Here is a 17866-nt window from a genome sequence, read left to right on the forward strand (position 1 = left end):
ACATCCATAATTAAAATTATTGCACAGTTTAAACAGGAACTTTTAAAACCACATTGACTTACCTTTACAATTTCACTCCTCACTGTTTTCCCCTATTATCATACATGTACCATCCCCAAAAGTATTTCATTTTATTCCAAACAGAGAAGGAAAGCTGTGTTTCTGATCCCTCACCCAGACCAAAGGACACTGGTCATCACCTGACACACTCGCTCACCAAGCCTTCATTGTTCCAAAAACACTGCACCAAGAATGCTAAGGAACGTCACTGTTTCCTTGCAGAGTGAAAACAAACTCCTTTCTTGGTTATGGTTTAAGAAAGGAAAAAAAAAAAAAACAAAGCTAAGGGAGAATGTTGGAAAGGTTTCATTTTGTTATGAAGGTAGGTACAACCTTGGAGGGTTGAGGTGGTGTCTCAGCACCGTGGGTGCCAGGCCCCCACACTCCTTGTTGCCGGCCTTTGCCTGTGCTCGGCTGATGACAGCGGGCCGCTGAGGAGAGCCAGGACAGCTGAGAAAAGCCTCCTCTACACAGAGACGTCAGCACATAAAAATGATGGCCCTGAGGAGCCAGCAGCTCTGCCCTTCCTGCTCCTTTCATGTGCTAGGTCACATCCCCCAAATTAGGCTCCCACAGATGACAGGACCAACATGTAGACAGAGTCCAGTGCCGTGGGGACCTGTGTACTCTGTTCCCGAGGCCTGATGATTTGTTCTACCTGATTGAACCGAGGAGGAGAGAGACTCAAGGTCACAGCGTAGTGAGTCACTACGAAGTGGCACCGTTAGGGGAAAGGGGCTTGGGTGAGTCTGTGATTGTCAGTTTCTGGGCAGGCCTACTCATATTTATTAAAAGGGTTAAGTTTGTCACTCAATCTCTTTCCATTCACTCATGAATTTAATCACAAATATTTACTAAATACTGAGTAGAGCAGTGGGAGGCAAAGTGTCTGCCCCTCCGGACACTCATGAGAGACAGCTGCTCACACCATCAGCACACAGTCAGGTGGCAGTGCAGTAAATGGAGACCAGCCCCAAACCCAGCCCCAGTGTGGAGGTGGGGGTTAGGGAAGGTTTTTCTGGACAAGAAAACTCTAAGCTGAATGTTAAAATAAAAAAATGGATTGGTCTCATGAAGAAAGACATTTTGAGAAAAGGAGAGGACATGTTGAGAACACGTGAGGTTCATGGGACTCAGGGTCACCACCTGGAAAGGAGTCCCAGAGGTACAGAGAGTAGGCAGATAGGGTCGTGGGTGGCCTATGTGCCAGACAAGAGAACTCACTGTAAAGTGCTAGCCCCCCTGCCATTTTGTCAGGTGCCTACAACCTGGTGATCTTTGCCCTACCAGGAGGCATACGAAGATACATCAGGCAGGATAAGGCAACAGAAAGAGCTGTAACAAACAGCCCCTCAAAGAACAGAAAGTTCACATTCCTATACTCCCATGCAGGTTAATTGGTGGGGAGGAGAGGGACCAGGGGAGGGATGCTATCCCAGAAACCAATTCTTTTGCATCTAAGGACTTCCCCGCCTCTAGGACTTCTGAGTTCCCTACTGGCAGGAATGGGGAGAAGGAAAGGGATGGGTTAAAAGGAGAAAGATCATTTTGGTTCTGGCCCTGGCAGTGTCACTTGACACTCTCCCTAACAGCACTGACTAGAACTTGGACATATGGTCCCATGAGATGCAAGGAAAGCTGGAGGATATGACCCAGCTGTGTGTCCTAGAGGAAAAGGACTGGCATTCTCAGCTTCAGGGGTAAATTAGTGACCAAAAGATTTTCTAAAGGCAAATTTATTAGTGATTTATTGTGCTGGGCCGGGGGCAGTAAATTACAGTTCCAGGGTAAAATGTGCCCCTCAGCCTGTTCCTTCTCTGCTCTTCTCCCTGGCTGCCACCTGGCTCAAGAGTCTGGAAGCAGTTATTTTGAGCACCATCCATGGTCACGTCCAGTGGCAGGCACTCTGCATGCATACACTGGAGCAATCACCTCGAGGGCATTACACCTGCCCTAGATCTCAGCTACCGAGGCACAAGTGGCTCCTACAATGTCCCACAAGTTAACAGATGAGGGAGGGGAGATTTAGAGCAGGGTCCATCTAACCCACAAGGCATACATTTTCTTTCCATGCAAAGCTGCTTAGCCCATGAATCTTTAATGTGTAGACATCAAAGCCACATCTGTTGTTGTGCCTCCTTCCTTGTTCAAACGTCTTCTCCAGGGTTTGCCAAGATTCCCAGGGAGTATGGGTCAGCAGTGGGCTCCCACCCCAGTCAGTTATAGGATTTTATAACTCAAAGGTTTCCAGAAATAAACAGCAGTGTTCCATCAGATAAGATTTGGGATTCATGCCTGGTGATAAAGCGATGATGTATCCGCCCCAGGGATGGGATTTGACTTCCATTCTAGTTGTGATATTCATCACTTTCCTCATTAAGAAATGCCCAGTACATCTCACTGGGAGGTCCACGGACCATCTGCATGGGCTCTGGATGGTCATAAAGAATGAAGATTCCTAAGCCCAGCCTTCAATGTCGGATCCAAACTCTGGGGGTGGGACCGAGGAATGCACCCCAACCACTGCTCAGAGCTCCCAACAGATGCAGAGAATAGGATGAAGTTGAGAGAATGTGAACAGAACATCCCTTTCCTCATATTTTCATCTTGGACTCCTCCTGGTCCTCTGAGGCCAAGGTCAAGATCAATGTACTTTATTTCCTGGTTCAGCCTTGAGTCCCATCAGAAGGCAGCACCCCTCCACCACTCCTTCCACCACACCTATCATATTGGTATCTCACGGAAGTTCTCCCGGAGGGGCCTTGAACTGGATGGAAAAAGAATCTCTCTCTTTGTGTCATGCTAGCCCAGTGCCTAGCATGTACTAAATGCACTCAACTGAGCTACTGCTGATAATCCAAAATATTAGCTGCCAGTGAGAAGCAGAGACACTCCCATCTATTCTCCACCTGCACACTTTCTTTGGTGTTGTCCTGGGATCCACAAATGTTACTATGTGAATCTGTCTGCCCATCTTGTACTCAGGTCAAGTAGGAGATCCTAATGGGGAAACACCACTCATTAGGATTCTGTTTTTACTCCATCAAAAAAAACACCCTAGTAAGCTTTTTTCATCTGCAGGAAGGAACAGTTTGAGGAACTCATGCAGAAAAACAAAATTCAGTATAAAATACAACTTTTGTTGGATGGCTAGTCTTTCTAGAAATAAGGAAAAGTCTATTTCCTAATAAAAACAAAACCCAGCTTCAGTTGTTTTAGATCCAGCGAGGCACTCTGGAAGAGAGAGAGGATTCCAGGACACTGTTGTCCTCCAGTTCCCAACAAAACAAGTGCACATCCTGCTGGAGGGAGCCAGGTTTCCCACAGAGGCAACCAACTGACCTGGAGCTCATGATCAATATACACAATACACAGTAAGCTACAGACAACAGATTGAGAACACCAAAGATGTAAGGCAGTTATCAGATACAAAATATAGAGTAGTCGTGTAAAACACTGAATGAAATTGAAAAACAGATACACAGAAGTGAACAAGAAACAAGAGGCTACCAAAAAATGATCAGGTATATTTGAAAAATAACAAATATGCCTTTGGTAAAAGTGTTTTAAAAATAATAAACTTTTAAACTATGAAGTTCAATGGATGGATTAAACAGCACATTTGATATTGTTGAACACAAAGTTAGTGATCGGTAAGAGAGCTCTGAAAAAAATCTCTAGGCCATACCTATAGACCCAGAAATGGAAAATGTGAGAGAAAGTCAAGAAAGAAAGAAAAAGAAGGCCCAACTTATGTTTAATTAGAATCTCAGAAGGAAGACTAAAGTCAACGATAAAGAGATAATGGCTGGGAGTCTCCCAGAAATGATTAAGCAGTCAAGATCACAGAGCAAATGCAACACTCATACAACAAATATCATTGAGGGCCTAATTTATGCCAGATGTTTTTAGAGGCAATGTACACCATGCCGGACCAGTTTTTAAAAAAACATTTGTCTAGACACAACCTTAGGGAAGCTCTCCTACAATGGAAGGCGAGTTGAATAAAAGCAGGCTTCTGAAAAGCAAAGTGAGAGGTGCCTGATGGACCGGCCTGTTCAAGGGATTACATGTGCATAGAAACTGCTTTTGCTGAAAAGCAATGATGCCACACTTGGCCCGCAAAGAAGTAGCTGCAAGCACAACAAAACCTGGCATCCCTGCCTTTGTTTCGCTTCTATCACCTTCATTTCACATCAGGCTCCCGCTAACTCTGCATGTAGGCACGCTAGCCAGTCCAGGGGTGCCTGTCTAAAAACTGGTTATACCCCACCTATCTCATCCCCCTTCAAGGCTGAAGGCACAGTGGTAAGAGAAACTAAGGTCTCTCACTGTCAGCTTTTACAACCTCCTGTTCTAGACCCCTGAAAAGGCACCTGGAAGTCTCCAGTCATTGTCCTAAGCCTGCAGTCACTTTGGATTCCAGGAAGAGCAGAGTCTCACAGACAGATCACCTCCTGATGAGATCACCCCCAAGCAGTAGCAAGCATCTCACAGTAACACAGCTGTCCTTAAACAACAGCACTTCTCTAGGTTAAGTTGAAGTGGTTCTGCCAACTTGAAGATCCAAAATTGAGCAAATGATCGACCAGTCAGTTTGTGCAAGATTGCATAATTATACGTATCCTGCCCCAATTCTTTCTGTATTTAAACCTAAAGGTCATGTTGGTATGACCTGAAGATGGGCTGAGATGCTTTAACTCTATCTTCCCAAAATGGCCATTTTTACTAAAAATCCTTCCCTGCCTTTTCACCATTACTTTTTTTTTTAGGTACTAGGATTTGAACTCAGGGCCTCATGCTTCCTAGGCAAGTGCTTCTACCACTTGAGCCACTCTGACAGCCCTCAACATTACTTCTGTTTGCTTTCTTTGAGATGAATGGCTAGACCTGGCATGCAGGAACCCAGCAGCAGTCTTCTGGTCTAGAACTTCAGTTACAAAATGACATAGAACTATTTACTTAGCAAAACTAGCTTTCTAGAAAAACAGTAAAATAAAGACATTTCTATATAAATGAATGCTAAAACTTTTATCACCTTTAGACACACACTAAAGAAACTTCAAAGATTTATCTCAAAAAGGAAGAAGGAAATGAGATAGCATATGGAACAATGATGCAAATACAGTGTATACATAAGTCCAAGCAGCCAGGAACACATCAAAATCACAGGCCCATCATAAGAAGGACAGGCCTGCACTGCTGGCTCTCAGCACTTACAATACAGGAGGAGGAGTGGATTTGAGACACTTAAACTGCTTAGGTGGAGGTCACAGCATTAAATTCAGGCTCTGTGATGTAGCTTGGTAACATTTCTAAGAGTAACCACTACGAAAATTGAAATAAATGAGCTAAATTCCAAATGAATAAAGGAAGGAATAAAATAAAATGTGAAAAATAAATAAAAAGCCACTTTTAGAGGGAGAAAAAAGGAGGAGACCATGGAAAGGACAAGATTAAAAAATATAGTATAACAAGTCCAAGTCTGTCAGTTACCACAATGAATTTAAAGACAAAATAGTGCAGTACTTGTTTAAAGAAGTGAACTGTCCCCCAAATGACTATGTGTTAAAGGCTTGGTTACCAGCCTGTGATGCTACTAGGGGGTAGTGGAACCTTTAGAAGTAAAAGCAAGTTAGGTAACTGGAGATATGCCCTTGAAGGCACCTGCTCCTCCTCCCCTCTATCTTGGTTTTCTTATCAACATCTTTCACCATGATGTGCTGCTTTGGCATGGGGCCAAAGCAATATAGCCAAGCAACCATGAACTGAAACCTCTGAAACTATGGGACAAAATACACCTTTCCTCTTTATAAGTTGATTAGCTCAGGTATTTTGTCACAGTGATGGATAGTTGACTAACACAAGGGGCTCATGAGTCACAATAAGCTATTGGAATATGGGATGTTTGAAAATCAAGGATAACAAAACATGTTATAAATGTTAGCTGAAAGAAACCTGGAGAGGCTATATGAACATCGAATAAAATAGATATTAAGCCAAAACACATCATGGATTTGGATAGGGCCCTATGCTATACTAAAAGTTAACTTCAGTATCAAGAGTTTTTAAGACTCTAAAATTATATGCACATACATTCAGTGAAATTATCTCTTAAATATAAAAATTTTAAAACTAGAAATACGAGGAAAAACTGACAAACTCTCCAAAATCATGACAAATTTTAATGTTCTTAATAGTTATTGATAACCCAAGCATGTGAGAAGTTAGTTAAAATTTAGGATATTTTAGTAGTACAACTGACAAACTTCAAATGTGAACATCTATAAAACCCTACACCCAATAGCTAAGGGCCATACAAGCATGTATGGAACATTTATAAAACTTACTTCTTTAGGTCTGTAAAGCAAATGTCAATAAAAGTCAACCAGCATCCTATGGAACACATTCTTTGACCACACCAGTTAAGAACTCAACAATAAAAAGAAAAGAATTGGCATACATTTGAAATTTAGTAACAAACCTGTATAATAAATTGTGGGTCAAAGATGAGATAACAAGAATGGAAAAATAATTAAAATACACTTTTCAAAACTTGTTGAAGCATAGTCAAAGAAGGTTCACAGAAGCAAATGTGTAGCTTTGAATATGTGCACTTTTTAAAAGCCTATAAAAATTGGGCTAAGCCTTCAACTGAACCTAGAAAAGGCAAACCAAGAGTAAGCCCACACAACAGAATGAATAACAAAGAGGAGGAATTAATGAATTAGAACACAAACAAAACCATAGTTGGATATAACAGATACTCTAATGGTGAGATTAATTCTTCAAAAAAAAAAAAAAGGCGGGGGGGAGGAGGGAATGCACTAACAATAGATATAAAACCAATACTAAAGTTTGCTCTTTCTAAAGTGCCCACAGCAAATCTGAGACTACCCGACTAGAATTTGAGCCTGGCTAACTCCCTTCTCCAGCATCTACCATAGCTCATTATGTGCTTATCAGATGCTCGTGAACACAGGTTAGGCTGGCACCGAGTGGCTGGCCCACTGGGTTGACACATGTCTTGGGATGATTATGCAGGAAGCCAGCAGGGCCACTTGAGGAATGTGGATGACTCCTGACAGCAAAGCAGCCGACACTCTTCCACATTCACATCCTTCAAACTGACCTTCTTTTTATCATGGAAAAAATTAACTCTAGAAGGGAAAAGCAATTGTGATTCTGTTTGTTTGTAAAAGTGCTCTGAAGCCTGCGATAGTCTTTTTCTTCTTCTTCTTTTTAATCTCTGGCATACCAGCAAACATCAAAATCCTAGGGTCAGTCTTGAAGACTTTCCTCCTGAGCAGTGAATTGAAACATTTGGCAGATAAGGTTCTAGCTTGTTTGCTTTCTGCATTACACCAGGTTTTACTCTGCCCAATGTCTGATAATCACATAAAGCTGAGACTTAGATGTCACTAAAATCTATATTAAGGAAGTTCAATGTGGATGAGAAATCCCCTGCCTTCGCTTGAGCAAAAGACACTGGGTAGCTGGCTTGAAACAGCCAGCACTTAACCTTGACCCGGACTTAGATTCTTGGCATTATTTTCAGTTGCAAGCTGTGAAAAGGGTGGATGGGATGTAAGTGACCATTTTGCAACGTTTGTATCAAGAACATAGAGAACCATTCTCACCAAATGCAGGCACAGCCTTCCCAAGAGCTAGCAGCATTCTCAACACCACCAAGTGAAACAAAATAGCTGGTTGGCCACAGACCACAATTACACAGTTACTACAAAGTTACAAGGGTTCCTGCAGGTGACAGTGTGTGGTCCCAGTATCATGTTTCATGAAGTTGTATGAAAGATTTACAGCACTGTGAGAAGGGAAAACACTGACTTACAATCAAGACTCATGGATTCTAATCCACTTTGTGTACATGAAGGGTGGGGACCCTGGCAGATCCTTAAACATCTGAGCATCAGGTCTCCCCTAATAGCCAGGACCATGACACCTTACCACAATGGTACTAGGATTAAGTTTAAGGCACATGAGAACATTCTGGAAAGTGGGCAGCCTTAGACTTCAGGAGTATGAAAAGACGTTGGGTTCATGGCACTGACTGAAGATAGAACCACAGTTTCATTCACTTTGATAGAATTTGAGGGAACCAAAATGAACTGGTTCATATTCAAAACCAAAGATGGACACATCTCACCCTGTGAGATTCTGGGTGACTTTGCGTGATTGTACTTCCTGAATAGATGCGAGTGGGGGCAGAAATTCCTCTTAAGAATCAAAATACACAAGACAAACAAGCCAAAAGAAGTACAAAACTATTTGGAAGTTACAAATAGTATATTAAAAAGAAAAACAAAACTCATGTGAGGCTTTAAGGAGTGCATTGCAAGTATCATCTTAGTTTTCTCTGGAGATGTTTGATCAGTGCTCTGAGCAGTGACTTTCTGGAGACAACAATGGCATTTGTAGTGTTGTTAAGGGCTTAATCCAATGCCTACTTTCACACATGAGAAAGCTAAGCTCAGAGAAGTTAAGTGGTATGTCCAAGTCACACATCGAAGCTAGAGACTATATCAGGACTGGTCCCTGACTTTCCACCATTCTACACTGTGTTTTAGGAGCCACTGATTTTTGCAGACCTCTATACACTGACCTCGACTCCCCATCTTGATAAAACCCTATGGTGTTCCTCACTTTGAGACCCCAGAAAGTTTCTAACACATTTGCCAGGGTGTTGACTTACAGACTTCATGACTCTCTTCTGTCATATGCAAGCATATGCATGCATGCAAACCTCACTGGGGTGTGTGTGCGCATTTTGCTTCTAAAGGCTTGTTTTGCTCTCATTTTTAAATGTCTTCAAAAATCAGGAGTTCACACTCCTCTGGTTCAGTTGGGAAGTGAGCGAGCACTAAGCAGCCTGGGTGAGTGGAGCAGAAGTAGACACAGACATGCAGTGCCTGGAAAGTGCTGGGAATAACACCCTCTCTTACTCAGGCCTTGACCTGTCCATTTTAATCCTAAAATCCTGAACCAGAAGACCACAGCTTAGAAAGCAGTCCCTGGTCTATGCAGGCATGAAGTAGAAATTAAAGGACCCAAACACACACACTGCCCAGCTGGGCTGCCATGGCCCTATCCCCAGTACCCAGCATGGGGCTGAACCAAACAGCATAACCCAGTGAGCTATATCCCAACTCCAGAGATACATGGAACGCCATTAACAGTGGCAGAAAGGGTGCTCTGCCTTCTACCCCAGGGTTTCCCCATTATCCACACAAGTGCCTTAAAAATGTTTTTTGGGGGGCAGGGTGCAGTGCCTCATACCTATAATCCCAGCTACTTGGGAGGTGGATATCGGAAGGATCAAGGTTTGAGGCCAGACCAGGCAAAAAGTTAGTGAAACCCCATTTCAACAAACAAATAGTGCATTTCTTTAATCCTACATGGGAGGTAGCAGTATTGTGAACTGAGGCTGGTCCCTGTGTGTGGGGGGGGGACTGGAGACCATATCTGAAAAATAACTAAAGCAAAAAAATGCTGGGGGTGTGTCTCAAGTGGTAGAGCTCCTGCCTAGAAAGCACCAGGCCCTGAGTTCAAAACCTCTAACCCACCCCAAAAAATGTTTTGACAAAAACTAATGTTTTGACAAAAAAAAAAAAAATGACAAAAATTTTCTTTCTCCATTTACCTGAGCACAATCATCTTGTAAAACTTAAGCTGAGCTGTATTTATTGACCAAGTTCACTAAGAATTGAGCCAGGCACAGTTAAAGCGGTTTCTGAGCTGATTCTTACAAAGTTCAAAGCCACAGGACACAAGCAGCCCAGCAGGATCCACAAACATACCTGAGGCCAAGGAAGGAAGCCCCCTGACCTCGGAAAGAGCTGCTGACCAGACACACCCAACAAAATGTGGGCTTGTCCCCACCCACTGCAGCAGCCACCGCGGGGTAAATCGCTCTTGCTGTGTCCCTGTAAATTACTAGCAGGAAAAGCCAGAAACACTTATCCTACACTTAGGCTTTCCCAACTTCTCAGACTGCTGCTCCTTGCCCCAAAACACTCTACCAAAACACTCTACCAAAAAAGGTCTTGCGACCTTTGTCCCCTTGTGTTTCAGATAATCATTTGGGCTACTGGAAAAAGCTGTTTTGCCTTCAAACATTGTTTTCCCCTCTCCTGTTCCCCCTGGACACCTCAAATCAACCCAGACCTGCCCTGCAGGAGTCGACCCCATAATCTCCAATCCTGCGCCAAAGCATCTCAGATAACGCGCATCTGCTGGGATCCTTCAATGCTGGGCAGGTGTGTTCGGAGTGCCGGACCTTGGCCTCTGTCAAAGTTTCCTTCTCACCTGAAATCACAGCATCCCTGTTAACGCACGAGCACAGGAAATACACCAAAGGCCTTTCCCGGGCTTTACGATCGCGCAGCATCTCCAAGTGCAGCATAGATGAACCTGCCCGGCCCCCAAGATAGCCAACAGGTCTCCATCTCCATGGACCTTGCCTGGTGGCCGACTTGTCACATTCCCGGTGTCCGCGGGGAACCAGAGCGTCCTCCTCCCCGGGCCCGCTTCCCTAGGCTGTGTCCCCGCTCCGGACGCCCTTACCTCGCTGACGATGGTGGCGTGGGTCTGGACATAGCGCCAGCCGCCGCTGCAGGGCACGAGGGGCGCGGAGCGATTGGGGAAGGCGGCGAGCGGGTCTGCGCAACTGAGGGCCGCGGCGGCGCTGGCGTTGGCCGCCTCCAGGAGGTAGCGCTGGCAGTGACCGTGGCCGCGGCGGGCGGGCGCCGTGCGGTTCCACTCCTCCTCGGGGCTCCAGGCGCAGCGCTCGGCCAGCGCGGCGGCGCTCGGCCCGCGACACCAGTAGTGGTCGGGCTGGCTGCCCAAGAAGACCACGCCGACGAAGAGGAAGGCGAAGGTGACGCCCGTCAGGCACAGCAGCAGGAACACGCGCCGCTGGAAGCGCCCGAACTCGCCGGCCCTGCGCAGCGCCTGATCAAAAGACTGCATGGTGCGCCCCGGCCGGCCGCGCCACCCCGCGAGCGCGTCCCGCCCGCCGCCGCCGCCGCCGGGCCTCCGAGTGACCCGCGCGCTGCGCTGGCCGCCGCTCTATACCCGCCGCCCCCCCGCGCCGCCCGCCTCAGCCGCCTCACCCGCCCTGGCACCGCGCCCGCCCCGCCCGCCCCGCTTCCGAGGGCGCCCCCAGCAGTCCCCGCCGAGGGACTGGCGGGCTCTCCGGCAGGAGCATGCGGGGCGGTCCGGTCCGGACCCACCCGGGACCCACCGGGTGCCCGGGCAGCGCGCCTGGCCGAACGACACTGCGCGCCAGGGCCCCGGCCCGGGACTGCGAGTGACGGGCACCGTCTTCGGCCTGGCGCAGAGTTCCATTCGGCCCCTGCCAGCAGCCTGCGCGGCGAGGCGTCCTGGGTCGGGCTCCAGGGCAGGAAAGTTCCAAGCTCACTCGGCCCCTCCCGGGGCGCCTCGGACTCCCGAGTGCAGCCCGTGGGGACTAAGGATGCGCGCACGGAGACCCCGGCAGCCCTGCTCCTCGTGGGCGCAGAAGTCACTCGGCTCCGCGCACCTCGGGGCGGGGTGGCCGGCCGGCTCCGGGAACAGAGCTGCTCATCTGCCCTGGACTGGTCGCAGGGCTGGGACCATGCGAGGTTAGACGTAGCACATCTCAGACATCGTCCAACTCTCTTACGAGGACGAGGACGGCGGGCGTCCACAGAGGCAAGCCATTTGCTCAGAGCGCTGGAAGGTCAAGGTGAGAAGGGACCAACCACCTTCTAGCCAGGACTTCCTGACCGTCAGTAAGAATGGCAGGGAAAGAGTATTTCTTGCCTCATTGACTTGAACCCATAATTTTACCTTCTTTATTTCCCCCCAAAGGCCTGCAGAACTGGTGGGATGCCGACTCAGGGCCTTTGCTCTTGTCCAAGCTGTCCTCTGCCCTAGGACGCTTGCCCCTCTCCCGCCACTGGTTACCCTCTGCTTCTTGGCTGAAGCTTCTCAGGTCACCCCATGACCACCTAGCACAGTGGAGAGCAGGTTCACTGCGTTAGCCTGGCCTCCTGCCTCTCAGTTCTGAGAATTTCCCCAGCTCTTCTTCCCACTCTCACCCCCAAAGCTATCCGCCCACCTGTGTCCTAAGCCCACTTTTCTCAATGGGTCAGAGAGGCACACTTACCCCAGAGCCGGGTCTGCCCATCATCCCCTCACCAGCTCCTGATCTCCTGACCTTGCACATTTTAATCCACCAGCCCCAGTTTTGCCTCCTATGAAAGAAAGCTAACAATGTACATAATATACATCCTCCTGTGAGGACCGCATGCATTCATAGGTGGAAAGTGCCAGCAAACAGGTTCACGTTGTGTACTCAATGAGCCTTAGCCCTTACTGCAAAATTCTTTGCTGCTGAGTTAATGACTCTGTGGGGTTGGCCCAAGGATTACAGAAACTGTGCAGAATGAAACACTTGCTGGATGACAGTTTCCAGTTCTAGTGTTCTCTCTCTCTCTTGCCCCCTCACCCCCCACCAAGCTCAGTTGCTGGGACACATCTGTCCCCTACTCAGCAGTGACTTCTGTGCCTACATGTTGCTGCTCAAGAGTCTTGTCCATATTTTGAGCTACCTGCTGGACCCCAGATGAAATCTGTCCTCCCAACCCATTTCCTCCTCTGCACTGCCTTTGGTATAAACACCTTTGACACCAGACTCAGAATCACTGTGATATCTCAGCTTCCTTCATCCCTCAGGCCTTTAATCAAATGTCACCTGGGGGGCAGGGAGCCATCCAACCCCTCTCCCACCCGACGACCAGCCTCCCTCCTTTTCCTGCCTTGTCTCCAAAGCCCTTACCTCTAGCAAATTTCTTTCCACTTGCTCTGCTTTTGTTTTTACTTATCCTCTTGTTTATCCATCTTACCTGTGCCCCTCCACTGCAATTCAAGTTCCACAAGAGCGGAAGTTTTGTCTGGTTCATTCGTGTCTATGCCAATGCTTGGCAGTAGTAGATGCCTGGTGCTCTAGGTGCTGGGTCAGCCCTCAGTGCTTCCCTGCTGGACATCTGTCCTGAGCCCATTTATGCCTACCTGAGGCCAGCGTACACTCAGGATGGTCTCTTGCTGGCATAGTCCAGAGGGCCTGCCTTCTGGCCTTCCGTGGCCCCACTCCCTTTCCAAATTAAATCCTCACTTCTCACACCCTCTCTCTTGAAGTCCTCATCCATGTCTCTTGCCAAGTGGGCCCCTTATGAACAGACAAACAGAACTACATGCTAACCTTCAAATCCTTGAATTTTCCCAGGTCTATGACTATGCACATGAGGTTCCATCTTCTTGGAATTTCACCCTCCTGCCCCTCCCTGCTCACTGCCCATCAAGGCTACTTCCAAAGCCAGTGCCTCCTCCAAGAGTCCTTCCTCAGCAAAAGCTCTTGGTAACTGTCTTCAGTCATGCTCCCCAAATACCCAAGAACCTGCTCATGGAGTTCCTCTACATTTTTGCATTGTGCTTGTTGGGGTATTTTCTTTTTAATTACCTTATTTTCAATGACGTAGTCTGATCATGTGGACATTCAGATCCTATGAAAGTCCTGTTAAGAGTGTGGACTCTGGAGCTGGACCCCTGGGCTCACATCCCCCTCCTCCTCATCACTGAGTGACACTGGGCGAGTTATTTAGCCCTCCTCTGTAATATCAAGAACTAATGGAATGTTCTCATTTTTAAAGCAAGCCACTTCCAACAGTCCTTGAAACACAAGAGCTCTATAAGAGTTAGCTATTAAAGGAGAGCAATAAAAATTCCACCCTCTCCCAGAATCAGCCCATGGTGTCTTATTGGTTTGTTTTGAATACGCTGTTACAAAACACTAACACATCACAGACACAGTTGGGGTCTCCTTCCTACCCCTTCAGCTCCTACCCCCTGTCTCTCTGCATCCTCCCTGGGGCAGCCACTTGACACTCGCTTTAGGAGGTAAATCCTGAAAACCAGCTTCAGGACACTGAGCAGACATCCTGGGGGGCTCCAACAGTGTGACTGGGGTGGGCGAGGGAGTGTGTGATAGGCATCTAGCTGGCCTAAATGGACCCTCCCCAAAGGACCTGGACTCTCTTGCTCAGGTGTAATTAGTCAGAAATTTTAACCACTCTTCTTGGCTAGGTTTTAATCCTTTTAACTCAAGAAAAATTGTGAATAAACGACAGAGAGTATTGGGAATGCTTTAAAAATATACATAAGCCAGGCAGGGTCGCACAAGTAACCCCAGATACTTGGGAGGCAGAGGCAGAAGGATGACCAAACTGACCCTGGCAAAAGCACCAGGTCCTATCTGAAAATCAAACAACAGAAAAGTACTGGGGATGTGACTCAAGTTGTAGAGCGCTTGCCTAGCAAGATCAAGGCCCTGAATTCAAAACCCAATACAGCGCCCCCTCACCCCGCAAAAAAAGAGAAAATTTACCTAAATGGAACATACTCTTTATTTTTCAGTTGCTTCTCTTTTCCACATCACAGTGTATTTTTGAAACCTGTTTTTGGTAAGTACAGAACCAGCTCACTGACTCTGAGGGCTATATGTCCTTCTGATCTTTTTTTTCTTTTTTGCGGTACTGGGGCTTGAACTCAGAGCCTGCACCTTGAGCCACTCCACCAGCCCTTTTTTGTGAAGGTTTTTTTTTTGAGATAGCGTCTTGAGGAACTATTGCTGGCTTCAAACCTTGATCTGCCTGAACTCTGCCTCCTGAGTAGCTGGGATTGCAGGTGTGAGTCACAGGTGCCCTGCCATGTCATTCTATTGAATGGTCATGGCACTGCTCCTTTACTGAGGGACATTCAGCTGGTTTTGAATCCATACAGTTACTGATTGTGCACATTTCCCTGGGTGTTGTGCAAGAGTCGATCTAAGGCAAGTTCCTAGAAGTAGTAGCTAGACTATAAAGCGCACGTATTGTGAGCTCTTCTAAACATTACTAAATTGCTTTCCAGACAGAAGGCCCCAACTCACATCCCCCAGCAACACCCTAGCTTGGCCACATCCACGCCAACCTTTGGTCTTGCCCATCTCTCTCAGCAGATGCTCTGGGCATCAACAGCAGACTCCTGGTTCTGTTTACAATGTCCCTGAGTTAGCAGGTCATTTGTACTGTCACATTCGTATGCCATTCACCTTCTGTGAGTTACATCCTCCTGCTCTATCTGTTATGGGGGGGTATTAGATTTGGGGGAAGTTGTTTGTATATTTGTGTATTTTCTCCTTTGCCAGGTAAATGTGTCCTATCTGTTTGGTCTGTGGCTTATCCTAACTTTCTCATGTCTTGGGAATTACAAAAAAATTTAATTCTGATGTAAAACTTCTCTTTTCCCTCACTTCTGCTTTTTGAGTCTTGCTGTAAAAATCATGGTCAGCTGAGATATTATATCTTTCTCTAATATATTTTTATTAAATCATGTTTTTGAGTTGAATTTTAATATCCCTGGAGTTAATTCTGTGCAGAGTGTGGTGGAATCTAATTTTACTTGTGTTTTCCATATGGTCAATTGGTTTTCCAAACTCCACATAGCTGAAGAATCTTTCCTTTCCCTCAGATTTATGGACCTGCCTCGATCTTATGTGAGGATCCCACTCTCACTGGAGTCTGATCTGAGCCCTCCATTCTGGTCAACATACTGCTGTCTGTCCATTGGCAAGCTGATAATCCACTGGTCACTACTGTACTTCGGTAAGACTTTTTCCCCCTGGTGGTTCCAGGGTTTGAACCCAGGGCTTCACACTGCCCCTTAGCCATGCCTGCAGCCCTGTCTGGGTTTTTGTTATTTTTTGAATAGGATTTCATGTGTCTGCCTGGGCGGGCATGGACTGTGATCTGCTAATTTACACTTTCCCTGTAGCTGCAATGACAGGTACATACGTCCAGCTTTTGATTAGATGGGGGTCTCATGATCTTTTTGCTTGAGTTGACCTGGAAATGAGATCCTCTCAATTTCAGCATCCTGAGTAGCTGGGATTACAGGTCTGATTCACAGCACCCAGCTCTATAAGAAGTCCTAATATCCCATTCAAGCCTCACCTCTCCTTTCCCCTTATATTGCTCCTTTTCCAAATCACCTGGGCCATTCTTGGGCCCTTTTTCTCCCATATAAATTTTACATTTTACTAAGGTCCACACAAGTTGAACTGGATTTTGATTTAAAATCATGTATGCACTTTATCACTCCCTCTTGCTTTGCAGGAATTTTGAGAGAAAAACCAAGTCACCTTCACCTTTCTATCATCAAAGCATTGATAACTGTTGCACATTGGCACCAGCCAGTGTGGGGCCCTCCAGCCCCATGCCGCTGTTTAAATTCACATTAATTAACACTAAGTCTCCCATCAGTCACATTTCTAGTGCCCAGTGGTCACTGGTGTCAATAGTGTCTAGTGGCTAGCACATGGACTATGCAGACAGAGAACATTTCTGTCATCACAGAAAGTTCTGGTGCACAGCATTGACCTACGTGCAGTGATCAGCAAATGTTGGCTGAAGTATAGCGATTCCTAAAAAACTGAATACAGAATTACCTGGACCCACCAGTCCCACTACGGAAACAGATCCAATGGAAATGAAATGTATTAAAGAGACTCCTGAACTCCATGTTTATTGCGGCACTATTCACAATAGCCAAGTTATGGAAACAGCCAAGATGCCCCAGCACTGATGAATGGATTAAGAAAATGTGGTATCTCTACACAATGGAATTTTATGCAGCCATGAAGAAGAACGAAATGTTATCATTCGCTGGTAAATGGATGGAATTGGAGAACATCATTCTGAGTGAGGTTAGCCTGACCCAAAAGACCAAAAATCGTATGTTCTCCCTCATATGTGGACATTAGATCAAGGGCAAACACAACAAGGGGATTGGACTATGAGCACATGATAAAAGCGAGAGCACACAAGGGAGGGGTGAGGATAGGTAAGACACCTAAAAAACTAGGTAGCATTTGTTGCCCTTAACGCAGAGAAACTAAAGCAGATACCTTAAAAGCAACTGAGGCCAATAAGAAAAGGGGACCAGGAACTAGAGAAAAGGTTAGATCAAAAAGAATTAACCTAGAAGGTAACACCAACGCACAGGAAATCAATGTGAGTCAATGCCCTGTATAGCTATCCTTATCTCAACCAGCAAAAACCCTTGTTCCTTCCTATTATTGCTTATACTCTCTCTACAACAAAATTAGAAATAAGGGCAAAATAGTTTCTGCTGGGTATTGGGGGGGGGAGAGGGAGGGGACGGAGTGGGTGGTAAGGGAGGGGGTGGGGGCAGGGGGGAGAAATGAACCAAGCCTTGTATGCACATATGAATAATAAAAGAAAAATGAAAAAAAAAAGAGACTCCTGAACTCCATGTTTATTGCAGCACTATTCTGAATAAGCAAGATGCAGAATCAACCAAGGTATCCACTGGTGAATTCGTGAAAAACGTGAATAGAATATATTTACACAATGGAATATTACTGAGTCAGAAAAATGAATGAAATCCTGTCACTTGCAACAACTTGGATGGCACTGGAGGACATCATTTTAAGAGAATAAGCCAGATACAGGAAGACAAATACCCATGTTCTCACTCGCTTGTGAAGGCTTAAAAAAATTGGTCTCCTCAAAGGAGTGGAATATGGTTGCAGGAGCCTAGGAAGCATGGGGGGATGGGAGAGAAAGAGGTTAAATGATGGGCACCAGAATCCAGCTATATATCAGGAATTAGTTCCAGTGTTCTAGAATACAGTAAGCAAAGGCTCCAACAATTTTGGATATATTTCAAAATAAGTATGAATCCAAAG

General features: G+C 46.2%; 1 protein-coding gene and 1 long non-coding RNA gene across 10 annotated transcripts in view; one reads left to right on the forward strand and one right to left on the reverse strand.

Annotated features, from left to right (window-relative positions):
• Slc22a3 (solute carrier family 22 member 3) overlaps window positions 1-13102 on the reverse strand; it is a 101062-nt gene extending 87960 nt beyond the window's left edge. For 7 of the 9 annotated variants that reach the window (XR_012447227.1, XM_074071003.1, XM_074071031.1 and 4 more), the window contains exon 1: window positions 10642-11101. Coding sequence is in view for 8 of the 9 variants with exons in the window: in XM_074071003.1 (XP_073927104.1) it covers window positions 10642-11046 (405 nt within the window). In the remaining variant the exon portion in view is untranslated. Of the gene's footprint in view, window positions 1-10641; window positions 11102-12226; window positions 12818-12965 lie in introns of those variants that run through there. The other 2 variants (XM_074071039.1, XM_074071019.1) reach the window with 2 other exon arrangements.
• LOC141422582 (uncharacterized) lies at window positions 11220-17281 on the forward strand. The gene is made up of 3 exons (XR_012447247.1): window positions 11220-11803; window positions 15628-15761; window positions 16272-17281. It is a non-coding gene; the product is annotated as an uncharacterized lncRNA (long non-coding RNA).
• The last annotated feature ends 585 nt before the right edge of the window (window positions 17282-17866 follow it).

The sequence above is a fragment of the Castor canadensis genome, chromosome 1, assembly GCF_047511655.1.
Source record: "Castor canadensis chromosome 1, mCasCan1.hap1v2, whole genome shotgun sequence".
Lineage (NCBI taxonomy): Eukaryota > Metazoa > Chordata > Mammalia > Rodentia > Castoridae > Castor > Castor canadensis.